The sequence below is a fragment of the Chamaea fasciata genome, unplaced genomic scaffold (genome assembly GCF_029207755.1).
Source record: "Chamaea fasciata isolate MVZ Bird 193981 ecotype frontalis unplaced genomic scaffold, bChaFas1.0.hap1 SCAF_2, whole genome shotgun sequence".
Classification (NCBI taxonomy): Eukaryota; Metazoa; Chordata; class Aves; order Passeriformes; family Sylviidae; genus Chamaea; species Chamaea fasciata.
Window position 1 is genome coordinate 46762680 of NW_027094087.1, and position 26556 is coordinate 46789235.

Here is a 26556-nt window from a genome sequence, read left to right on the forward strand (position 1 = left end):
TTCCTATTTCGTTAGATCCTGAGCGGGGAACTGCGACCCAACGCCTCTGAAGCTGACAAGTCCCTGATGGGGGAAACCGCGCTCAGGGGAGTATCTTCCCCCGCTCCTCCACGCTGACCTCGATATTTCCCCCGTGGGGCTGTTTCACCCAGGGCTGCTCCCTGGGCAGACGCCGGGCTCCCCGCATTCCTCCTTCAGCCTCAGCCTTACTTCTTGATCTGAAAAAATAGTTTCCGACACTATTCCCGGGGGAGTCAGGCCAGCGGCATGGCTGCAGGGAGGTGCCGGGGGCAGGGCGCTGGTGCCCGCTGCCAGGCTCTGGGACCCCGGGCCGGCGGTGCTCGGATCCGGAGGGGACACCTCGCCTCGGGACCGACGCTCATCGCCGCCTCGGGCCACGGGGCTGGCGCGGACTGGGGGATAATGGGTCGAGCAGCACAGCCCGAGGACTCCCGTCCCAGGTCAGAGATGTCTCCATAAGCCCCGGGAAGGACGAAGTGCTGTGCACCACCCGCCATCCCTCCTCCACAGACTGCTCCCGCACGGCGGGACCCCTGTGGGGATGCGGATTCACCGTCTTTATTTCTACTGTTTTTGTGGTTTAATTAATTTCTTATAATTTCTTTTTTCTGTGATTTACAAGAATCTCGGAGTGGGATGCGGGGGGGGGGGGGGGGAGGGGGGGGAATCTTCCCGTCTCCCTCCAACCTTAACGACACGGAGCCAGAGGGTTGTTTGCAAGGTAAAGGGAAAAAAAAAAAAAAAAAAACAAAAAAACAGCCAGATCGAAAGCCCTTTGGCGGCCATGGAGGGAGAAGGGAAGGAGGAATCGTGTGTTAGTTAGTCCGACCTGTGGAATTTATGACTCCCCCTAAGCACAGACATGATAAGGACTTAGAAAACATCTTGGATCTTTTCAAGCCGGCAGCCCCCGAGGCTTTGATGTAGATTACCTTGCAGAATAACCCAATACTTTTATCGTGGAGTTGATACTCGTCTTGTTTAAGCACATGCCTTTAGGAGGGGGTTAGATGCTGAACGCTCGCTCCCGAGCAGATTCGCGTTGCTGGGAAGAAGGCAGACGGGGAGGGAAGGTGGCACCTTGTGCCTGGCCGGGACACAGCCGCCCCGTACCAACACCGCCGCTGGCCGGCCCTGCGGCCCCGTCCAGCCCTGCCTCTTTGCACAGGTGCTGCCAGGCCTGAGTTCACATGGCCCTGTTCCCCTTCAGGAAACAGAAACGTAAACAGAGAAGAAGGGAAAAAAAAGTCGTATGATACACCAGAGGCTTCTGCAGCCAGAGGCTGGTGAGGGAGACCCCAGCCTCCCAGATCCAGTGGCTGGCACACTTCTGCTGGCCAAGGAAATAGCCTTGGTCGGATTTCATTTTATTTTGATCACTCGACTTCACCTTACTTTATTATATTTCTTAAGTGTCACAGAAGAAGAAGGCCTCACCAGGGCACCCGGCTGCCTGCAGAGCGCTTGTGCCCGGCCCCTACTGGCGTGTCCTGCCCGGGCCGGGGCTGATCCGGTCACGGGACCCGTGAGTCACCCGGCAGCACGACCGGCAGGACAGCCCCGACGGCGCGGGCCGGGCGGGGGCGGGGACGGTCCCTTTCACGGGACGGGAGCCCAGGGCTGGGCTGTTGTTCCCCCTGCCCCCCAAGGATACCCCCCGCCCACCCACGGACGCTTCCCGTAGCACGCAGGGCTGCTGTTATCTTCCCCGGGCCCTGCAGCACCCGGCACGGGATGCGACGGGAGCGCGGTGCTCCCAGCCTCACGCTCCTGGCTTTGCGGCGAGGCACGGCCAGCTCGGGAAACCGAGGCAGAGGTTTCCTCCCGGTCTCCCAGTCCTCCCCCAGAGCCACGTCGTTCCCCGGAAAACTGCAAGCCCCGGCCCAGCTGGTGGGATGGAACCACCAACACGAGTGTCGTCTCCCGTGCCAAGCAAAACACCGAATGTGAGCTGTAAAGTGGTTTGCACACATTTGCCACTAGTGTGCCTGCCCCCGTGCTATCTCCCCCTCCCAAGGGCAGTCTGAAGGCTGATGCCCTCATTGCTTTCCTCACTGATTAATTTTCTATATTTCCCAGCTCTGAAACTTTAGCAGGGAGGTGATGCACACCCGTCGGGTGTGTTGCCCCCATCTCCACAACACATGCCAGTCTTGCCGATTTTTCTCCACCATTCGCTCTGCTCCAGGCCCTTCCATGGCAAGATGCTGTGGGGTGGCTGCCCTAGAACATCTCCCTCAGCCTTGTGTTCCGTGGCAAGCCCAGTCCTAAAAATCCCTTCAGTAAGCAGAGGCACGGGGTGTTGCTGACCTGTGTAGATGGTTTGTTGTCTGCAAGACCGTAATTGTACACATCCCTGAAGGGCAATGGTGTTTTGTGGATAATATTTTGTGCTAGCAAATGTGGGAGTCCAAAGCAGAGGACTGCCAAACTCTTCTTTGGCCTGGCAGGGAGCAGGTCCCACATGGGAGCTTTCCTTATCATGGGGCTGTAAGAAGGCAGAAGAAGAGTAATTTTTCTCCTCAGACAAACTTTTACCCTCCAACCCAAAACCTTAGTCCTTCTGGCTCCAAGGAGAAATTGGTACCTGACTTTTTTCCACCATCTCACATTTGCTCCCGGCTATCTTATGCTAGTTCCTGAGAGGGAAAAGAAAACTCACTGCATTTTGTTTCTAGTCTGAAAAGAAGCCCCAAAATTAGCTGAAGGTAGGGCCAGGCAGACCCAGAGCCAGCTTCCCAGCTGTGGCCCACACTCCCCTCCCCCAGGCTCTCCTCCATGACTCAGCTCCCAGGGACCAGCCCAGTCCTGCCTCAGTTTAGCTTCACAGCCCCTCCTCACGCAGGGCAACCCTACACACCGGAGGCTTTTCCAAAGAAGAACACAGCACACATCACGTAGTTACTTCTCCAAGAGAAATATGTTGGAAACTAGAGCAAGGCATCTCTTTCTTTTTATGATCTGAAGCCACCAAGCCTCCTCTGAAGACGGGGCAGCCATGGCACTGGTGGAACTGGAGGGCTGTCATTAGAAGTAACTTCTGGATTTTCTTCATCCAGAAGATGCATAGAGCATGGAGGGAGAGGAACTCTAGCGCACTTGGAAAGAGGCTTCTCTGGGCAGCCAGAACTAAGGGTCAAAGCTTAGCTGTGGTGCAAAGGGTCGTGAGCAGGTGTAGGCAATACATGGCAGCAGGAGTGGGTCACTGTCAGGACCTCCTGTCTGTTTTCATCCCAGCTAAGCAGTGTTTAAATGAACTGGATCCCACACAAGTCTTGATGTGCTTCTGTGGAGGCAACCATAGGAGCACCACCATTTTTTCACCTCTCTCCATTAACAGGTCTTCAGAATTCCTTCTCAGATGAGATCTGAACCAGATTGTGCCCCAGGGCACTCACACTTCTTGGAGTGTTACTCTATCAGTTTTCTGGCACAGCCTTAAACACATAAATTTTAATCCGTCAGTGACTTATAAGGCAGGATCACTGCCCTAAGTAGCTGTACTATTTTTCTCATTACAAAGCATTTCAGGAAGCATGAATCGAGCCCAGGGCTCAGACAACCTCCCTGGAAGGACTCCTGCTGGGTGATTCCATAGTGCTGGGATGCTCACCAAAGGTGAGAAGGAGCTGGGCTCAGGTTCCATCTCTTTCTGAAGCCATTTGAAGCCTTCTCAACCACAGATCTGGGTGGGTCTTTTTGTGCTGTGGTTTTGTGTTGTTTTGGTTTTTTGTTTTTGTTTGTTTGGTTGGTTTTTGTTTGGTTTTTTTTGTTTGGTCTGGTTTTTGGTTTTTGTTTGTTTGTTTTTAAGCTGTTTTTCTTTGCATGGTCTAATTAATTAGCCATTGATGCAGGAGGGAAGGCGGCAGAATGGGAAGCCTGGGGCCTGAGCCACTGAGCACTTGATCTAATTGTGTGTCTAGAGAAGGGGGCTGAGATTTGGTATATCCAGCTCCATGGGACCCACTCATCTTCAGCATACTTTGATTTTTTTGCCCCTGAAATAATTTCCAGCAGAAGTTTTGACTCTTAAAATATAACCTGTCTGCAGATAGCTCTGGAGCAGTTATGTCTTTGGATTTCTTTGTTGTCTTTCACAGTGTCCTGCATGAACACGTGGACTAAAAGCCACTGTCATGAAAGCATCCACGACAGGGTCACTTCTGCTCTTCTCTTCTAGCTCAACACACGGTTAGTCCCAGCTTCTCTCAGAGTGACTCCACAGAGCATATCTCAGGTATCCCAAACCCAAAAGCATCATGATGTGTTGGAGAGGAACTTGCAGTTTCTCTCGATCGGGACAGAGAAGAGTCTTTTACCTTTTTGGTCCCTGCTGCCTGTGACACAGGGACATGGTTGTTTGGGAAAACGCTCTGAGTGGGGGTGGTGGGGTGGAGTAGTTTGTACTGGTACTGAGTTTGTCCCATCGGTGCTACGAGGTTTTGGCTGTGGAGTCCTCTTGACCGACACCCTCAGCCCTACTCCCCGGGTCTCGGGTAGCTCTGGTCCAGACACGGCGGCTGGCCCAAGTGGCTGTGTTGAGTGCAGCTCCTTGTCCTCCGTGCAGCGAGCGCCCCTCGGCGCCGCCCGCCCGCAGCCGCGGTCACGGAGCTCCATCTAGTGCCGGCTGCGGCGGAGGGACGGGACCGGTGCGCCGCGCATCCCGCGGGGACAGCGCCTCGGGACACGGCTGCCGGCGCCCACCCGCGCTCGTGCGGGTAGAGGGGAAAGAAAATTCGGGCAGATTCCCCAGCGCCGTCCCCTCTTTCAGCTTGGGTTGTCAAACTATCTTTCTTCTTATTTCTGTTACCGTTACGAGGGAGAGCTCAAATGTCTTTTGCCCTTCAGTGCTTTTAATTGACCTCAGCCCTTCTATTGCTCTTCTTCCCGGATTAATGATTACTGAATCTCTGTCTGTCTGTGCCTAACTTAAGGCATCCGCCTTAGACTAAAGGTATCTCTGCTGGAGGTCTTCAAACAAGCTTAACTCTCTCCATTCACTATAGGGGGAATTCATCACTTTCTCCTCACAACGTGCTTCTGTATGCACAGATTAGGGGTCTGGGTCCTAATGAGAGAAAAGTGGGCATTTCCCTTCAGGAATCACGAAACTGTTCTCTAAATAGCACTGTGCCTCTGCACAAGCCTCAGGAATGGACCACCACTTTGCTAAGTTGTGTTGGAAGCATCCCAGAAAGAAAATGTCCTAAAAGAAATTATTTTTCACTCAATACCTCCTGTAGCTTTACTCCATCCATCTCTTCTTTGTGGAAAAGCAGATGCACAACTTCCCACACGTTCAGCTCCTACAGGAGGGTTTTCCTCCCAATTGCTCTTCCTCACGGAGTGCTGTGTTGCCTGAGCTGTTTTTCATGTGTGAATCATGAGAAGTTGTACTTGCTCCATGGTTCTCTATTTGCCTTTATATTCCCAAGCCTCAGGTCAGAAGGGATGACTGGGCCAGATGATGTACATCTAGTTCTTTTCATGTCTTGTGGATAAACATGTGACACAACTCCCTGGCATGTTTTTAAGTACATGGGATTCCCATCTGCTCCTCTTGGCGCCAAGTTCACATCTGATTAGTTTCTAGGGCCAGCCAGGCTTGGAAGTGACCGGTTCAACATTAGGTTCCTGTAAATTTGAAGGTTGAAAATTCTGCACAATACACTCAACTCCCACTGTCCAGCCACTGCAGGGTGTGTGCTAACAAGGCTGAACAGTGACATCTTGCAGATGAACACTTTCAAACTGTTACAGGGATGTGAAAAATAATATATGTGTTCCAGAGAATGCAATGTTAAAATTTATTTCTGTCTAAATATCTCCAAAATGCTCTTCAGCAGTTTGTATCTGATTTTAAAAAATGATGATTCATTGGTAATTAATAACAACATTAACAAAAATATACAAATAATAGTCACTATATTACAACATTATTTTCAGACAGTGTTAGTAAAGAGCACCTCAGTTTCTGTAATAGCATATTCTATCCAAACAGTTATTGATTTATAAGACATGCCTCTGAAAACTCCTAACTGAACTTAGCACCTCGTAAAATGTAAAAAGAGGAAAAAACTATTAACCAAAATATCCTCATCTTTATCCATTGTGATATAGACAAATGCATCCTATTAGTCATGAAGAAAGTTGCCTTTAGAAATTCCTGAACCTTATAATGAAAATAGCTGTGTTTTTAACTATACTGAAAATACATCAAGCCTCTGGGTATTGTCCTGGGAGTCTGTGAGAAAGTTAAAGAGACATACATTCATTTTAGTGTAACAGTGTTCATACACCCAGGATGAATTCTGTGGATTTGGAGTGATGTGATGATAGTACACTCCTAAATTACAGAACATAATTTCTTCAAAATTAAACATTGTTATTTGTGATTAAAATACACAAAGCCTCATGAATGGAATTAGCTGTAACTCAGCTGAAATAAGACTTCCAGCTGGGAGACTGCCTCCAGACCAGCGAGATAGAAGGTTATCTCCAAATATCACTCCTGGTTACTTTAGATGCTTATTTTAGGTAGAAAGGAATCCCTCACTGTGAGTGCCCATCTCTCATCAGCAGTTGCAGAATGTAGCCTGGCTGAGTAGAGGCCACACGAGTAGAGTAACCAAATCTTGATAAATGAGCTCAGCTGAACACCCATCAGCTACTTCATAGCCATCGAGATGTCCAGGGTAAGACAGTTGCACTCAATCAAATTAAGAACTCCTTGTAAACAAGACAGATGGAACTGTAAAATTTGGACATCTAAAACTGGTGACTCCAAAGGGGTTTTTTTCCAACACTCCCTGACACCTGGAGATGAAGATGTGAACAGCACTTCTGGAAATCACACCAGCTCTCTTTAGCTGCATGGTCTTAGCATGCATTGTAAACCTTGACTAAAAAATGTGGATTCTCTCATGTTTGCTTGCAATGTGGCAAGAACAGTATGATTTCAATACATTGATTGGGCACTATTTACATGATATACCCTTTACAGCAGGAAAAGAGACATTCAGTTGGAGAGAGGCAGCAAAAAACCCTGTCTTTCTATAGATGTGTTTGCTGAATACAAACAAATGAATTACACCTTCTTCTCAAAATGTAACATAAATACGGACTGCCCCACAAGAAATACAATGCAGCAGTTGGTAACAATTTCTTTTCTTAGAGCTGATATAAAACACTTATCCCACACAGAGTTTATGACAATACTGAGACCAAATCCACAACCCAGATTATTTTTCAACCTGAGGATCCTCATGCTGGAGCACGACTGGGGACAGCAAAGATTCCTCATCCCTGCTTACACGAGGTTTAGTTTTGATGCTGGAATGGTGTGTAGCACTCTTTTTCTTCATATTGTGGTAAACCTAGAATTGACAAGAGGAAATAAAAGATATCTTCTATTATTATATATTGCGTTTGGAAAACTGCTCTTCTCCCCATGAAGCAGGCAGTGAGAAATAATATGTCTAGTCCAGCATGGATACCCAAGTAAGAACTGGTAGTTTGGAAAGGAATTCTTTATCCTTTCTGAACACGAGATAAACATCTGGTATGGATAGAACAGGACTTCTTCAGATCTCCTTTATTATTTTGACCTTTGAGAAGGACATACAACATTCTATCTGTGGGGACATGGCATGGTGATCCCTCATGAGACCCCCCTGGCCCCTGCTCAGCTCCCGTTGTGTGGCAGCTATCTGCATCACCAAAGCTGACTGCACTGGATGCTGCACAAAGGAAGACCATTCCCTCAGCATAGGCTGAGAGACTTCAGCTTTCCAGAGTCCCAGTGCAAGCAGTAGGAGGAAGAAAATCCTCATCAGGAAGGTCAGGACTCTTTCTGATGGCAGAAAAATATGCCCCAAGATCTTATGTGGATCCATGGCCAATGTATCCTTAATAGAGTTGTGTACTTAATAGAAAGCAGGAGTCTATTCCTCAGCTCATCATGATCTGTGGAGCTACATATAAACCCCACAAAAACCCAAACCCAAACCCAGGCATTGTTCACATGCTCATCCTACTGTGTTTACTTACTGCTCCTTCTGCCTCAGCTAGCTGACAGGCCAGAGAGGAAACCAGGTAAGAAAAAGACGGTCTTTTCCTGGAGTCAAGAGCCCAACAGGACTGCATCATGCAATAGCTGCAGAAGAAAAGATGTGGCACAGAAAACATGTTAGCTCTTGGACTCTCTGTAAGTGACCACATGGAGTTGCAGGACTTGAATGGGGAATCAGGGGGATCAGAATGATTTTGTAGAAAGAGGCCAGAATTACAGTGTTGCATCAGAAGAAGAGGAACAGAAAGATAAGGATAAAGGGTGAAGTGATCTTACAGTGACTTAATCGGAGTCCTTAGTAAAATCTTTGTTGTGGTATGACAGATAATGGCATGATGTTTGTTTTCCAGCTTCCATAGAGAAAATGTTAGGAAGACAATGCCTATCTGTCATTGAGGCTAAATCTGATCCTTGTGGATTATGTAGCCTTAAGTAAACTTTTCATAGCAAACTTTTTAATGGAATTTGACATCACAAAAATCTTTCAGAAATTCAGACACCACCTTAGAAACACTGCAGCTTCATCAGGCATCAGTGCAGTGCCTGACTGCTAAAGCCCCTTGCAAAGTTACTGGGACAATAGTCTTCCTGATATTTAAACCCCCCATAGCAATCTTTCATGGCTTAGTCTGTTAGATTCCCCTGTACTTTTAATGCCACTACAGCCTTTATGTGGTGAGAACAAGAACAGTGCAATGTCATAGCAAGGCACTCTGTCCCTAGAACATCTGTGAAACGCCTGCCAGAAAAGCTCAGCCAACCCAAAGTCCTTCCCTTTCCCCCATGTTCCAGACCTCATAATTCTCTGTCACCTTCTCTTCTCTTGTGCCCTGGGGCCCACCTCTAGGCAGAGTCCACCCAGGCACAGAAGCACAGGTTGAAAATAATGTGCTGAGAGCACAGAATTAGTTTCTCCCCAACTCTTCCTTAGCAGAGTTTTTGTCTAAGAGGATCCTTAGCCACCTGGACCTGAAACAAACCTGGTAAAGCTCGATTAAAAAACAAAGTTTAGGAAAGAATCCACCAAAATTAGTCAATAGGGGAAAACATAGCTTTTTAGGGGGAAAAAAAAATAAAAAGAGAGAAAAAGCAAAAGGAAAAAAAAAAACAGGCAAAAAACTTGTGGACTGACAATAAGAAGTTCCCTGGGGAAAGAAGACACAACTAAACCTATATAACAAAATAGTCCTGTAAAATACACATAACCTTTAGTGTTGATCACTTCTGCTTTATAACAAGACCTGCAGGATCAGGCAGCCTTTGTAAGATTTAGAAGAAGATCTAGATCTTACAAAGTTAAAATCTATGTTGAAATTTTGCAACTACTTTTGGGTAAGTTGTAGTGTACAATAAATAAAAGGTCATTCAAACAGTGACTTAGTAAGTATAAATTCTCATGCTGTGCATCACTTGGAAATACACTTACACATCTTTTGTAGCATAATAAGGCTGGTCCATTTTAAATCCACTTTGTATTAATTTGTAGAAATTTGTGTCAACCTGAATACCAGGGTAAGGATTTACACCTGTGGAAATTATTGGAGAATATGTGTTAATTCAGAAGCTGCCAAAACCAAACACCACTCTTTTGCCCCATTGTCAAACATACCCAAAGAGAATATTTCCCACAACAGTATTCCATACGACCAGACATCACTCTTCATTGTGTATGTCCTCTCGAACAAGCTTTCAGGAGCCATCCATTTGACTGGCAATCGAGCCTGTGCAGACAGGGGGATGGAGGCCAGGTCATGCTGTGACACAGGCTGTGACACAGGCTGTGACACAGGCTGTGACACAGGCTTTCCAGGTGACGCACTGTGCTTCTCACTGCCAGCATGATCGATTCATGTCTGCCGTGTGCAAAGCTGTGTCTCTGTTGGCAGTCCCTGGACATTCCCATTGCAGAGAGAAATGGACTCTTCTAAAGAGCCAATTCATCTCATCCATTTTAGATGACTATTTAAGGAAGAGATGAGCTCAGTCCTGGAAGAGCCACATTCCTTCCTCTGATTTCAAGCATAGAGTGGCCCAGATGGAGATGTCCATACTGAACTTCTTCACAAAGCCAGAGGATCTGGCACACCCCCACACACATGCTGTTGTCCTACACTGTTATTGTCCACAACAGTAAACAAGTCCCAGTGCTTCCATTAATGAGTGCTTTAGAAAGAGCATGGATACCATCTCATTTACACAACCAGCTTGATTAGTTTAATTATAATCTAAGAAATTTCTTTAGCCCAGGGCAGGAAAAACTGAGATTTCTGCATTGCCCATAAAGATATGCACAAAGCTAACAAGGAATTAAAAAAATTAAACCTTTTCTTTCTTAGTTTCTTATAATTCTTACAATGGTATGAAAACCAGAGAGCCCTCATGAACTTACATTGCCCCTGACAATGTAGTTGGAGTCGTTCATTACATCTCTGGCAAGGCCAAAGTCACATATTTTCACCACTTTCCCATGGGTCACCAGTATGTTCCGGGCAGCGAGGTCTCTGTGAATGCACTTAGAAGAAAAGGAAGGATTAATGCTCCACAGCATTTGGTATCAGAGGTGGGCTATTCCCTGCTCTCTGAGTTGGCATCTCCTTCCACTGCCAAGCTGGACACTCCCTGGTTGCTGGTGGCAAGGAGACAGAGCCAGAGCAGGCACAAATATGCTTCTTACTCAGGGTGCTGCCTAAAACTGCAACCCAGTCTTCACTGTTAAGCCAGGGAAGGACGTAAAGTTCAAGCTTGCCACTGAGTGGCTCTGTTCTTCAACCTGCCTTTTACAAAGTGAGATATTTTTAGCTTCTTTTCTATCTGAAAAAATTGCCACCCTTCACCATACCGATTTGGACTCAAGAAATTCCATTCCTTTGGCAACTTGATAAGAGAAGCAAAGAAGGTCTTCAAAAGTAAGCACATTAAAATCCTCTTCTTCATCCATCTCTGTGCTTGCATCCTTAATTTTATCTGTACAAAATAACCAAAAGTTTGAGTTTTCCATGGACTTCCTCACTCTCTGATTAATTCCTCTGACTGTTGTAAGGATTTTCACATGCTCCTACCAAGAAAAACATTACAAAGAGTGTCCATCTTTTTTTATCCTTCACTCAAAATAAATACAAAAAAAAGACATGTATTTTCATACTCAAATACTTTGTATAGCTTGATCAGAAACATAAGCCTCTGATCTTAAGTGTTGTTGAATCCAGCAAAATTCCTGCCAGGACTGAAGAGAAACATATGATAGAAAGAGGTCTCTTTTGTCATGGAATCTAGTCTAGTCATATCAACAACACAATAAATACAATAATAACAGCATTACTGAAGATCTAATCAATTAATCTCTTACCTTCCTCAGAAAACAGCACAGTCCCATTTGATCCCAGTGTTACATTCATGTTTTGACTTCCTTGTGTGGTTTCAAGCTCATCCTCTCTGCACAGAGTTGTGTTCACTCTGTACTTCAGATGAGTCCCTGTCCTGGAGTGGGTGACACATTTTCAAAGGTTTCACACAGTATATCACGTAATATTCAACACACAAAGTCTTTTGCAGTGAAAAACATGAACAGTTACTACTACTAAAAATCTGGACACAGACACGACTCTTCTCAAAACTGGAAAGAGAAACAAGAGATTGTTTGTCTTCTGCAGTCTCCATAAGGAGAATCAAATCTCAGTTCCTCCCAAGGCATTGCTTATTAAAGCATGTGAAGGCACATTCTCAAGAATTCAATAATTTCACCAGTGTACAGCACAGGTGAGAATGCAGCTTAAAATGCAATTTTTAAAAAGATCAAACTGTTACTAAATTCTTTACCTAGTGTTTTGGTCCTGATGGATATTGTGGTAAAAGCTGAAGTTTTGCTGTTTAAAAATATCTGTCAGTGTCCAGTGAAACTTTTCTCTCTTGCTCCTTAAGTAGTTCAGAAGGTCACCATAGCAACAGTATTCAAATATCAAGTAGATTGGTCCTGAAATAGTTGGAAATGTAAATGCCTGCTGCTATTTATAGCACCCTCCCCATCAATGCTGCTTAATTTTCTCTCAGGATTAATCTGTATTAAAACATCCCAAGCATCTTCCATTCCCAGGTAGATAAGCTGTACTGATGGGCACGTAATGAGAATTTGTTTACTGACTATAATGTCCCTTGGAAAGTCTGTGTAACTTCATCCTTGTGGTACATCTCTCAAACTGTATTGCAAATCCCTATAGAAACATAAAAATTCCTGCCCATCCCAATGGCAATGGGGAGAACAGTACAGGCTATGAAGATGCAAAGTATTTTCTAAACCATCCAGGATTCAAGCAAAGGCTGACTCCTGCTAATTATCTGGATGGTGTGAATTTGTATCCTTTGACCTACATCCTTCCATCTACCTGTGCAAACTTCATGCTCCGGAAATATCCTTTTATTTTCCCCAAGAGGACCTCCTGAAACACAAGAGTACTTGCTGAGGGGACCTAAATAAGGGATACCCATTGCAAGGGGAGGTGTCTGAGTAGAGCACTGGTCAGGCCACTTTCTCAAGAAAGGAAAAATACTTTCAATTCCTGACCCAGGCAAGCTTGGATAAAAAATCACATCCTGCCAGCAGGAGCTCAGGGTGGTCACATATCACCCTGAAAAACCTCACACTGCCACCACCACTTCTGGCCCAGAAAGACTGACCATGAATCTGTGGACATTTCTGTCAGAAAGTCACTGTCAAGCAAGGCAGGGCACACTGGAAAAAGCTGTAAAGTCTCTCAGAGGATGGATGAGAAAGTCTTGAGAACCATGTAAATTCTTCTGAAAATGGCATTTGGGTATGGCTGGAAGTGTTCCTACCCTACCTTACCAGACTAAGCAGGTCTTCCCTGCAGCTTTCCTGTCTACACCATCACATCCTGCCCACTGTCCCAGAAGGCAGTGGCAGTCTGTATAGTTTTAAATCAGCTAAATCCACTAAGAACAATCTATTTCTCTGCTTTCCTCTTACCCCTCACAGGTCTGTGCCTGACAGTACTGCTGCTGATGTAAACTCAGGAAACAAGAATCAACTGTTCTGCTTGGTCTTTCTGACTAAATAAATAACCATGATAGAAAATCTGTCAAGTTTTTCAGTGTCAGGTGTTACAGCTTATGATACAGACCTACAGTGGGTGAAACCCTGGCATTGCCCCAAGCTGATCTGTTCTTTAGCCTCTCTTCACCAACTCTTGTTCATCATTGGACTGGCCAGAGAAGCAGGTCTTGGGATAAGAATAGCTATGTAAATTACCTCAGTGATAACATGAGTCACACAATAATCAGTGATAATATCTTGTTCTTTCATCTTGGCCCACCTTTGCTTATTTTTTTCATTCTTCAGTTTTGTTTTTACATTTGGTCCTTTAAAAAGGCTGTCCCTCTTTCCATTATTTACTTCTCTTTTTTTTTTGTATCTGTCCTACCCCTATTATTTTTCAGTTTCTTTTGTTTCCTCTCTGTCTTTTTGCTATTTTTATCCATTCATTGGTGAGCCACATGAATAATAATAATAAAAAAAATATAATTTCCTATGTGAACATAATCATGGTTATGCAAAAATCCCTGACACTAGATAAGTTTTTTCTTTTCACTTAACAAACTGGCTCATACCAGTGCCATCACCACCGTAACAGGAAATCCTATTCTACAGAGGGACTACTGTATCACTTCCTGCCAGTATAATCAGAAACTACCCTTTTCTGTACACATGCATGGCCTTAAATTTGCTTTCAGTTCATCTTCATCTTATTTTGGGCCAGGACAGAACAGTAAAATTAGTCTTCATAATTCTGGCGATTTTAATTCGTACTTTTCCACAGTTTCAGTTTACCTGATACAGTGCAAGCTCCTAGAAGATTCACAATATTTTCATGACTTCCAATGTGAGTCATCATTTTCAGCTCAGACATTAGAGCATCCTTTTCCGAAGCATCAGGTTTTTCTGTAGAAGTAATAACACAGATTTGGAAATCTCTGGCAAAGAAATGAAAATTTAAATGGTTGTGATACTTTGTCACATGCGAATCTTCATTTCAAATTCATTGGACTGACAGTACATTTGGGAACATCCTAAAAAAACCTTTCCAAAGTATAAAAAGATTCAGTCAAAGGTGGAAACTAAATTTGTGTGTGAGTGTGGATCATTTGGAAACTTGGGAAAGCAGTCATTAAATGTCAACATTTGTCATTCTTGGGCTGGCAAGGAATGACAGCAATATATTAAAGTGTTCCCAAGCCCAGAAAAAGTGGCAGTCAAGCCTGTTGCAGAGAAATGTTAGGAGAAAAAAATGGCAGCCATATGGCACACAACCAGCTGCAATCCAATGCCTGAGAAGGCCACGCTGTGTTCCAGTAACAGCTTTAGTCTTGTTTTCCAATGAGCACTTGGTGCTCACCATTTCAGTGAATTGGGAATGTGAACCAAAATGATCAACTTGAGCTTCCACAAAGACAACCACGAAGGAGTGGACCAAGGAATCATAAAACTGATGCATATGTGGAAATGGGGGATGAAAACCGGAATGGCAGTGCTGGCAGGAAAGGGGCTGTGTGGGCACAGAGGTGGGCAGGATGTTGCTATCAGTGTGAAGCTTATTCCAATATGTATAAAAAGGTGGGTGAGGTGGATACCCGTCTCTTTTCCCAAGTAAAAAGTCAAAGGATGAGAGGAAAGAACTTCAGTTTGTGCCAGGGGAGGATTAGATTGGATATTCAGAAAATGTCAAGCAAAGGGTTGTCAAGCACTGGAACAGGCTGCCCAGTGAAGTGTTTGAGTCACCATCCCTGAATGTATTTTAACGACATGTAGATGTGTCACTGAGGGACGTGCTGAAGTGGTGGACTGGCTAACAGTTGGACTCAGTGACCCTAGACATCTTTTCCAGTGTAAACTACTCCAACATTCTGTGAACAGGGTTGTGATTAGTTGGGACACAGTGAGGGAACCCTCGTCTGCTTGCTTTCAGGGAGGCTTGCTCCTGGACACTGCTTTTATGAGGAGTCAAGACAGTTTGGAGAGAGGCCAGACCATAACAGAAGGAGTATCTGAGGTTTCATAGCCTTATTCATAAGGAGAGATGGAAAGAAACTGTTTTGTGCCATCATTAAAAAAAAAAAAAAAAAAGAAGACTACAGGAAATTGTGCTGGAAGTTTTGGAGACAAGCTAGCTGAGACACAGCAAGCAAAGGGCTTGCCACAGCTAGACAGCACTACAGGAAAAAGGGGCCTTACACCAAAAGTCATAGTCACCAATATAAGTAGTAGGCTAACCTGTGCTGGGGATTTGCATTTCTCCTCTTTAGAGGCTCCATACTTCCCCACACAACACAGAACGCCTCTAGTGTGTATGCAATGTGCTGTGGGATGAGAGCACTTCAGCAATACCTTTCCAAATCGAAACAGGGTTTTGAAAGCACTTTGAAGCCAAGCATTAGTGAGGTGTAACTGCTGAAAGTTTTCTATGTAAGGGGGATTTCTAATGCCTCTTCTACTTTGGAAATACTAGAATACATCACTGCTTGTGGGGGGCACCAGAGTTCATCATACCTTTTAGCATTTTGACTGCAACCTGGACTGAATCTCCTGCATTGTTAATTCCATAAGCTGTTGCATTCACTACTTTCCCAAAGGCCCCAGAACCAAGGACCTGTCCTATAAGACACAAAACGCCAGTATTATTCGCTGCTGGTACAGCACAGACTACTGCTCCAGTATTGGGATTTACCTTATGGATTGCTCACCAAATTCCAGATTTTCCCTGGGAAATTCCCATTTTATATCATATTCAAATTCTCTGAAGTCAATGTAGATGTATTCATTATCTGATGGCCCTATCATCTGAATCATTCGCCACTGACTTTCATATTTTAATTGCTTTGGAAGAAAAAAGCACACAAATGAAATAAGTCTGAGAGAAGAAACAGCCTGGTAGGAACAAAAGCAGGATGGTCAGGTATTTATGTTTGCTCTTACCTTTTTGTATTTAAGAAAAATGAATACAAATACAAAAGCGATCAAGAGGAGAAAAAATCCAATGGAGACATAGAATGCAGCATTGTCCAGGGGGGAAGAAACAGCTCCTGCAACTTTAGAAGACACATATTACTACCCACTGCAACAGAGTTTGTGTGTACAGCTAAAAATGCAAGGAGAACCCATGGTCAGTTCTGGCAGTCTGCAGCCCTCTCACACCCAAGCCTCCTCTGCATGGGCAGTGAGATGCAGCCACATGGAAAGCAAGATGGGCAGTAGGCATTAAGTTCTGGGTAATTCTAACATCTGTTTTCATTTTGAAAAAGAAAAAGCTAAATCCATAAATAAACCTAAGTGCATGGGAGTGTTGCTGTGATCCTTGGATTGAACTCTGTGAGCATAAACAGGAATAAATTGTTGATTGGTAGATGAGCATGCAAACATGAGACCTACCCTCATATTTTGGTTTCTTCTAAATGCATAACTACTATGATTACTTTCTATTCTAATTTTAACATGAATGCTCAAACTCTAACAGAGGTCACAGCTTCTGTCCACTGTAGTCAAAAGCACCAAACTGCGTGTTCATCATGACAAAGGAAATCCCCATACTGCAAATACCTGGATATTTCAAAAGAATTCCTGGTGCGACAGCATGTTCCCTCTAACTGAAATATTTTTCTCTATGGAATACGTATGGTTCTACAAGTACAAAGTGCAAATAATCATACTGACTTTCTGGTTCAACGAGGAAATAATCTGCCATTCCCTTGACAAAAAGAGACACTATTTAACCAGGACTTAACCTCCTGTAACCTGCCTACAGCAGTTTAAGAAGGTCTCTTTCCCAGTTCTCCTGCTTTCCAGACAGGGATTGACCCTTCAGTGGAACTGTTGGCTCAGCCATGACCTTGCTTGGGTGTGCAGTGACCTCCATGGGGTGAGGAGAGCTCCCATGGGCATTTCTGGCAGCACCACAAGGACCTACAGGAAAGTAGTGAGAGATAGCACTATGCTACCAGCTACCAAAGTGCCTTTAGCTCTTGCCGAAGATGATCCTTTCAGATTTCATGGAGGGATGACCAAGGTAAAATAAGAAATCAGCCCCAAATATTGCCATGGCTCCATCCTGCACTTCATATTTGTTTCTGTTTATTTTAATGAGAGAGGCCTCTGCTTTGGGCCTAGAGAAAAGAAAATTTTGTCTCCCATTCACCCACCATTTCTGATACTGTGTACATACAGATTTTGTGCTTTACCTGCAATGCCATTGCATGGTGAGCCATTTAGACAGAGAAAAAGTATTATAGGTTCTACCATGTCAGCTTTAGTTGAGAAAACCTGTGCTAAAACACTGGCTTGTGGTACCTGACAGGTTAATGAAACTCTTTTCACAGGCTGAACCAGCTGAATTGTTTGCACAGCACTCCACTGAGAAAGTTGTTGCTGTCTCCTTTACATATAAAATACTGCTTGAAATCCATGACCCCAGGGATCTCCTCTCTGGCAAGAAGTTCTGAATCCCCTCTGTGATTTCCTCTGTGCAGCTGAAAAAGGAAGCAGACCAGTTTTGATTTTTATCTCACATTGACATTTGCCAGGGGAGGAGGTGGGAAGTTTCAAAACATGTCTAATGTCTGCGTTGGAAGAGGAGAAGGGAAGGGGCTTGGGTTTTGCCAGTGATAGTGAGACTTCTGGCCACTTACCAGTCTCATTTTTGGTGATGGACATAGCAGGCTTAGCAGGGACTGAGCTACCTCCTACAGTGGGCTCACTCCCACTCTCCACCACTGCCTTGGCAGGGTACTTGCACCCCCTGAACTCTGGAGTCTTCATCAATTTCACAACTGACACAACCCCCCCGGATCTCATCTATTCCCACTGGTTTCATATTTTCCTCAAACATTCAAACCACTGAGCAGTTGCAAATGAGCCACTGCTAAAACTATAAATACTAGATGAACCCAGAATAAAAGTTCTAACTCCTTTCCCTGAAGGTATGTCATTTCACCCATGAAGTTTCTCTCACTCATGATGGAGAGCCTCCATCCTTCCAGAGGGAGAGTATTAATGACTTATTTAAGGCCTGATACGTAGGGAGAGGGAACTTTACACTTGAGGGAAAGGAGGTCCACATAGATAATTTTGACTTCTAGCTTTTCTATCATTCATCAACTTACTGTCTAATTTACTCTCCACATAAATAAATGAGGAGATAAGAAATAAATTAAATTTATTCAGCTCTACTCATAGCATTAGCTTCTACATTTGGAAGTTCCTCAGAAAAGATATGTCACAGCATTTTCATTCCAGAAAGATGATTTAAGGAGTATTTTAAACCTGCTAGCTGCATGGTTTTTTTTCCTCCTCCATTTCTGCACAAACAGGTTGATATAAGGAAGCCTTTTAAGAGGTGTGGATAAGAAAATTGTCTAGGTATTTTTTTTATGTGTAGCTGAAATAAATACTTTAGAGTTTATCCACAATCTTACAAAGGAAAATTTGACAGTATTCTTCTGCACCATGGGATTATTAGTTTCTTGGCATATCTAAAATAAAAACTGCAGAGTTCACAAATCAGGTCAAAGCTGTTTCAACATTTTTTCAAATTTTAGAGCCTGACTCATTGCCCTAAATAAATAGAGGAAATGGAGACACTCTTACTAACTTTACTGGAAATACTCTCACTAACTTTACTGGAACACTCTCACTGGCTTTAGTGGCTTTGGTAACAGGTTGCCATAGCAGGTCTTTTAACCAAAACTTTAACAATTAGTCAAGCCTGTACTAACCAAAAGCACTCCCTGAATCCCTATAACTTTGTTAGGCTAAGAGAAAAACTTAGATTGGACTTGGTTACCATCTGACTGTTGATATAAACCCAGTGGGGTCTATTTTGGTGTAAAGAGCCCGAGATATACATCTTTATAGACTTCATTTGATGGCAATAAAAAACTATGAAAACTTCCCCTAATTTTGGTGATCTGGTTCCCCTGGAGTAGGGCAACCAGTTGAGTGTGGATTTTACATTTAATTTGTTACAGGCTGGTCTTAATTGAATCAAGGATAGTTCAGATAGTCTTTGCAATGAATAAAAAGAAAGAAAGTTGTTTACTTGGATGAGTTCAGTTCAAGGCAGCTCCTCCATATCCAGGATGAGGCAGGGTAACCTTCAGCAACACAGGAGATCTGCTTGAACAATGGCTGCATTCTTATTTCAGGTTTTCCTGCAGTAAGACAACAAATGGTTTAAGGACTTGGCTTAGTGGTATATTTGGGAGTGCTGGGTTAATGGTTGGATTCTGTGATCTCAAAGATCTCTTTCAATCCAATCAATTCCATGATTCTGTAAGACAATTTCTGTCAGCACTTTAAGTGACAAAACCCTGTGCACTTATGAGACAATGCTATCTATATCTGCTGAGACCAAGGTCTGCTTCTGTTTTCAAAATAAAAAACTGCATGCCACAGTGAGAGCTGGGTGTTGCTCACAGTCCTCCTCTTTCCTTGGTTTTGTGGATGGCAGTGTGGCAAGGCAAAGGGAGCAGCCACTTCTCTGTATGGGCACAGTCAGACCAAAACAATAGCAGAGCCAAAGTTAGAAATCTTGACTTCTACTTTTCTGACTTGTGCTAAGCAGCTGGCCCTAGGACTGCCCTGGCACTGCGGTTCTGCATGTCCAGCTTGTGCAAAATGTGCACAGAAGGTCCTTGTATAAATAATGTATCACAAATAAAGCCCCCAGACCTGGAGCAAGGGAGAGATGCTGCAGTCCTGTGACAGAACTGAGGTATCTGAGCGCATTTGTGCACAAGACTGTGCATGTGTGTGAATTGTGGGCAGGGGTGTATGAGGCACTGCAGCCCAAATATACAAGTTACACACCAGAGGGTCTCCACACTAACTACATTAAATCATATATGCCATTAGGGAAAAAAACCAAAAAAACTTCATAAACATGGCATAGAAAGCTAATTCCTAATAGGGATAAGGGTTTCCTCCCAACTCTACGTTTCATGTGGTCTCTGCAGCAGTCACATGTTCCAGCTTTGAGAGATAGAACGGAGTTACTGTATTTTACTGAGTTCCTAGGCTTGTAATTTTCTTAAGAAGCATTTTCTCAGTATGCAACTGATTCCTCATATTCTGTTTAAAGCAGACTAAAGGGAAGAAAAAAATTAATAACCTTCTCCTCCTTTCTCTGTTATCCATCCCTCACTGACACAAGAAATACAGCCCACAAGCATCCAGTGTCTTTCTCTGACCAAGTGCCTGGATTTCAGCAGTGGGAAAAGAATCATATTTTTGCCTTTTGATCCTCCATTTGTAACAAAAAATCTATGGAAATTAACTAGGAAATTAAAGCATTAAAGAAAACCACAATAACTCGATTTATACCAGTGACAAAATCCCAGACTTTGCCAAATTTTCAGCAATAGTTTTGATACTTACTTCTCACATACAGAGTGAAATTTTTTGTTACAACTGTATCATCATTTTCAGCATAAAATACATATATCCCAGACTGGTGCTGATGGTTGCAGAACTTTGATGAAATGCTGTGGAACAAAGTCAAAAAAGGGAAAAGAACAAAATATTGACTTGAAAAATATTTCAAATGCAGTTGAGACTCATTTATAGGTTTGAAGCAATTCTGCATCTTCTCATGAAGAATACAAAGCAAATTATTTTTACTTAGAGACTGTAAATCCCAGAATCTAACTGTGCTGGGGAGAGGATACTTTTTTCCCTGCAGTATCAATTTAATTCTTCATTTTTTTTCTCCCACTTCTCCTGGAGTGCACAGGGGCTGTCAAGCTGTGATTTTGTTAGTAATTCATTGGAAGACAAGACACACCCAGACACATCTGCTAAAACCAGCCAAGGATCAAACTTTCTTCTCTCCAAGGAATTTTGATGGGAGTTTCTAGCTGATGTGATAGATTGTGTTGGGAAACAACAATGACAGGGAGGAACAGAAGAGACAAACATCTCCAAATGGAAAGATCTCACATAGATTCAGGAATGAGATCATTATCGTAAGTTCATTGCCAATGAGATGAAACACCAACCCTCAAGGTAGTTCTGCAGGAGGAAGACCAGCCTTCTACTAATCCCTATGGCCTTTGAGCCAGTGGATGGCAGAAAACCAAGACCCAAACCATGCAGGAGACATTTGTCTCCTGCAATGGAGATGGCCAGTAGGGGCTCTAACAAGTTTCTGGGCAGAAACAACAGAGAGCTGCAGAGACCTAAAGATTCATGCCTGACTGTCCTGTTGAGTCAGTGGTTTATGGGACATGGGATGAGGCAGGGAGAAGGGAATATGCCATTTTTCAGTGTTGGTATCCTATTTCTGTGTTTTGAACTAGGTTATGGCTGCCAGGACAATTTTTGAATAGCAGATAATGCAGTTCATCAGCATCATGAGAGCAGCCTAAGAAAATCTCTCTTAGGTGTAGTTGCTGACAATTTGGGGATAGATGTTTTTGCTGACAATTCAGTGATAACCATGTTGTAGGTCCCCAACTCCGTTTTAGTGATAAAGGCAAGCAGGAACATCAGAGAGTTTGGAGAAAGAAAAAAAAACCTAGACAGCCCATATCAGCAATATGCAAAGTAGGAGAAAGCAGTAATGAGATTGATCTAGAGACTAAAATTGGGGTATTTCTCCCTAAGCGAGATACATACAAAGGCACCAAGAATCACCTTGAAATTCTAAACCAGGAAAACTCCCCTTGATACCACTGGCAATTTTGACTAAGGCTACACTTTTATATAATTATTGACTTTTGAATGTCTTAATCTGAAACGGTCTTAATGATGTCTCTGAACTCATGGATTTTTTAAAGTCAGAACCCTGTTAAGCTGCCTCAAAAAAGACAATGAAGACAGGGGGAAAAAAAGGACCAAACCAAAAATAACTAGTTGCTTTTGAAATCCCAGGTTGGATTATACACTAATGAAATTATCAGGAAAAAATAATTAAAATAGTATCTTTGATGCCTGAAAATATAAGGGGATGTGAGCCGAGTATTATAAATTTTACAGAGGACATTTTGTGTATGAAGTCATTAGCTCTTAAGGGGGAAGCGAAATCAGCAGTGTGCTGAAGCAGAGAGCCCACAAAAACAAAGAGAAAATGGAAATTCGGAAGGAATGTCTGAAGATATATTGCAAGTGTAGTGACAGGACAGATGGATCGCTGGGTTTTGAAATGAAAAACTAAAGAAAGGTACAGAGCTAATTATTAAAATTTAATATGATCTTTAATCTGAAGGAATAATTTTACAAGAAACTAGCAGAAATTAAGAAAAATGAAAATAGGAAATGAAAAAGGATATGAAAGGAAAAAAAGTAGAAGTGCTGGGAGAAAGGATTACACAGAAATCAGCTAGAATATGAAAAGCGAGACTCACAATGTGTTTAGATATGTGATGACTTTTTTTGTGTTCCTTTGAGAAACTTTCTGCTTTAAAATCACGTTGAAATCTGCAAGGTTTCAGCTTGCAGGCAGAATCTCCTGACCTCCCTACCCCTTGCTGCTTCTGGGTGCTTCAAACTGAATGAAATATGTACCCCTACTCCTTGTCCTCAGGTGAGGCATGTCTATACAATGCTTGTATTCAGCCAAAACTGGATCGTTGTGAGCGATGTCTGTACAAAAGAATGTACTTGTCAGATGAAATAATCAGCAAATTCATTGTGGTTTTCCCTCTATTTTATTTTTCCATAAAATAAATAGGATGCAAATAAATTCAAAGAATAACTACCCAAAATAAACATTAAAAAAAAAATCTGTTTGTCCAACAGCACTGTCAGACAAATGGCCGAGTTATCTGTTTGAAGCAGTCACCAGGCCCCAGCAATGCTTGGTGGCTGTGGCCATGGCTGTGACTGAGCCAGCCCAGACACATGGCTCCAGGGACACAAGCTGGCCTTTCCCCCATCCGGCAGGTGGTGATCAGCACTCAGCAACTGCTGCTTCTTTTATGCCATGGCTCTGAAGTGACTCATAAATCCCAGGCCAGCAGTTGCACCTTTCTGAATAATGACAGCTGCCTAAACTATTTCAAAAGGCCTCAATGTTATTATTGTTGGCACAGTCCATAGCACCTAATTCTTATCTGGACTGAATTTACACCCACTGCCAATCATCCAAGCAAAACTGAGTCCTGCTGGTGCAAGCAGTGAGGAGAGGTCCGTATCAGCTGCAAAGCAAATCAACTCCACGTTATCAGCTGGAGGGAGGTACCTATTGGACAAGGATGAGCAAATGCTCATGGTTGTCCCCTGAGACCTCATTTCCAAAATCAGTCTTGTCACAAAGCACAGTTCTGCCAAGCCCGTGTCAGGCATTGCAGATTAGTCACCAACACCCACCCAGTGCTATCAAAGTTTGCTGACAGCTCTCACTTTATCAGCAGGGACAGAGTTCCTGTGGTCATTGCCAGGAGATGACAATTTGCTAACCTGAACTGAGCTGTCTCTGAACTTCACTGAGGTCTGACTCCAATGCACCATCTGATGCAGATGAAAAGGCCAGCCTATTGCAAAGATAACTTGACAAGCTAGTGGATAAAATCAAAGGTGCAAAAATACTATGGAAAGAAATCATAAAAAGTGTAATCAAGGCTTTGACACAGCTCTATGTAGATGTTGACAGGGGTTTTAAGGGTATGAGAAGAAATCAGAGCAGTTGCATTAGCTCCTGCCTGCAGCCTGCTCACTTTTAATGTAAAAAAGTTGAAAAGATCAGCTTGGCTTTACTTTCATTGAGGTGAGTAAAAGCTGTTACCTGCAAAGCCATGGGACTACTCTGAAAGAAACCCTGAAGGAAATTAGATAATGTTATCAAGAAATTAGAGAGCCTAGGGAATGGAGAAAACATTAGCCTTAAACAGGATTCATGCCAGAAGTCCATTGTAGGAAATAACAGAAAAGGTAGATAACTAGCAGGTTTATTGAAAACATGTTTTGCTGCAGCAGCGGAAGAATCCATGACCTGGGTAACGAGCAGAACGGCATGTTTCTGTGACACAGGCACAAGCCAGCAGACCCAGCAGAGGCCTGGGAACTACAGAGCCCTGGACTTGGTCTGAGCTGTTTGAAAGACACTGGGAACATCATCAACAACAGGATGACAAAATGGGAACATGCAGAACTTGTGATTCAGAATGAAAACAGCAACAGATCTGTAACTCAGAAATTATGTTATACAGAAGGTGAATGGCAAAATGCATATAAACTGGAGGGTTGCTGGATGCATAACTTAGCAAAGACCTTGTTATAAACAGAGAATAAAGTGATTCAACAAGTTATCTGTGAACTGTTGTTGAAAGCCAAAATTATGTTTGAGCGCCCTTTGTTAACCCAGTCTCATCATGTGGCCCATTCATATTTTAAAAACACAAAGAGAGTACAGAACATTGACAGTAAACCATTCAAATTAGATATAAAGAGGAAACATTATTATATTGAATTATTACAAAATATTCAAATACCTGCGTCCATCCACACTGTAACTTTGTATACATGGAAAAGTTTTTTTGGAAAATAACCACATGCATCTAACTGGAGGATATGCTGTAAAGTTAACTTCAAAGCAAAACTCTTCCTCACCAATTTCAAAATCTTCTTCAGAGTCAGTTATATTTATAAATCCCTTTTCTGGAGGAAAAAATGAAAGAAAAGATAGGTTAGAAAGGCTGGATTTAAATGAAGACATTGTATAAAACACCTGTATGTTTTTAATTTTTGTTATCACAAGCAAAAAACATGTTATATCACAAAAATTTTCCTGTTAATCAAAATAAGATAATGCTTCAAAATAGTACTGAAATATTGTCACTGTGCTCAGTTGCAGACAGATAGATGATTTGAGCCTAATGAACTTGCATACTTGGTCAGACCAGAGCACTTCCAAAATGGTCTGACATTTCTCTTCAATCTGCCCTACAGAGTCACAGGGCAAATAATGTCATTGTTTATTTGGTTTGGTTTAGATTTGTATTCCAGTTGTTAACAGCTGCAATTCCTGGCTTTCCTTCTACAGGAACAGAACCAGGTGGCACTACCATCACAATCAAATGTTACAATAGTTCTTTCTCCTTTCCTGAAATAAGCTGAAGGTTTTGCAAATGAGCCCTGTAGCTGCTCCTGTATTTCTCCATTTAAATTTAACGTATTTAATGCAAGACAACAGTGACGTGGAAGAGTGTTTTGAAGACGTTCATGAACCATGTGCTGCTTGTATTTGCCCTGCTAGGGTGGGATTTGTTTCACTTAGTGGAGATGTCAAAAGTTCTGTGATTCACCTAAGTTACTTGTTTGGACCTCTCATAAATTCAGTGGAATGGAAAAGGCATATTCAGATGTATCCCATCCTAAAGTGGAAGATAACAAAGACGTACTGAATTGCTTTTGGAAATACTGTTTCTTGGCACTGAGTGATGAAGGAACCAAAGTCATTGTTAGGGCTAGATGTTCCATGGCTTGGAATTACTCCTACCCAAAGAGACTGAACAGCAGATATGAAGGGGGAGGCTGTCCTAAAGACACCAATGGTGTTAGGATCAACTCTGGAAAGATCACAGAACCATTTATACTGGAAGAGATATGCAGTCAAACTCCTGCCCAGAGCAGGTCCAGCTAGATGAGGTTGCTCAGAGCCATATCCTGTTTTGTTTGGGTATCTCCAAGGACTGTATAACTTCTGAAAAACTTGTGGTGTTTAATTAGCTACACGGTGAAAAACCTCACCATGAAAATATTTCTGGACGTGTTTTCTCCTTTTGAGTGTTTTTCTTCTGATTTTAACCCTATTTTCTGCTTGGCATGTTTTATCTGTCTTAGCTTACTTATTATCTGGAAATTCCCATAAAAACCACAGACATTTCAGTATTTCAACACAAGAAACTATTGTTTTCATGACTGTTCTCCTATTTTTTGCTATTAAAGGTTTATTGCTTTTATGCATGGAGCCTTCATCTTTTGGTCCTCATCCTTCCAGACAGAATATCATCTGAGTGTACTGTTAATGACACAACCAGTCAAGAGTAAAGGCTTTCTACAGAGAGCATATAAGCACCTTGGAGAAGTGTATGACATTTCTCTGGAAAACAACTGAGAAAAAAAAAATACAGTTTCTTTATTGGAGGAGAAAGAAGTTGGCACATTATTGCTTGGTTTACAATTTTTGCCAGGCTTAAGTGTATTTTTGACTATTTACACTTAGCAATGCCAAAGAGGTGAGATGAATCTCTCAAGATTGAACAACTTTCTGTGTTCCTCATATTCCTTTATTTTTTTGCTTTTAATATAATGTGCTGCAAAATAACTTACATATTCCTTGAGATTGTGGAGTGCTAAAAATTCTTTATTGAACGCTGGTGGAAACTGAACATAAGACCTGCAATAACAAAGAGCCTTGCAACCGTAGTTGTTGGCATGATCTCTGCTGTGCTTTGAAGTGACCTAA

General features: G+C 42.9%; 1 protein-coding gene across 1 annotated transcript in view; it reads right to left on the reverse strand.

The window, feature by feature from the left end:
• Window positions 1-5814: 5814 nt before the first annotated feature.
• Window positions 5815-26556, reverse strand: part of FLT3 (fms related receptor tyrosine kinase 3) — a 43637-nt gene continuing 22895 nt past the window's right edge. Inside the window, exons 9-24 of the mRNA XM_066177437.1 lie at window positions 24581-24746; window positions 20529-20635; window positions 19192-19303; window positions 17445-17623; window positions 16077-16189; window positions 15845-15977; window positions 15651-15755; window positions 13935-14045; window positions 11909-12062; window positions 11439-11569; window positions 10932-11056; window positions 10482-10604; window positions 9702-9813; window positions 9519-9618; window positions 8071-8176; window positions 5815-7397 (exon numbers count right to left, since the gene is read on the reverse strand). Of these exons, the coding sequence (XP_066033534.1) occupies window positions 7263-7397; window positions 8071-8176; window positions 9519-9618; window positions 9702-9813; window positions 10482-10604; window positions 10932-11056; window positions 11439-11569; window positions 11909-12062; window positions 13935-14045; window positions 15651-15755; window positions 15845-15977; window positions 16077-16189; window positions 17445-17623; window positions 19192-19303; window positions 20529-20635; window positions 24581-24746 (2012 nt within the window). The 3' untranslated portion in view covers window positions 5815-7262. The remainder of the gene's footprint in view (window positions 7398-8070; window positions 8177-9518; window positions 9619-9701; window positions 9814-10481; window positions 10605-10931; window positions 11057-11438; window positions 11570-11908; window positions 12063-13934; window positions 14046-15650; window positions 15756-15844; window positions 15978-16076; window positions 16190-17444; window positions 17624-19191; window positions 19304-20528; window positions 20636-24580; window positions 24747-26556) is intronic.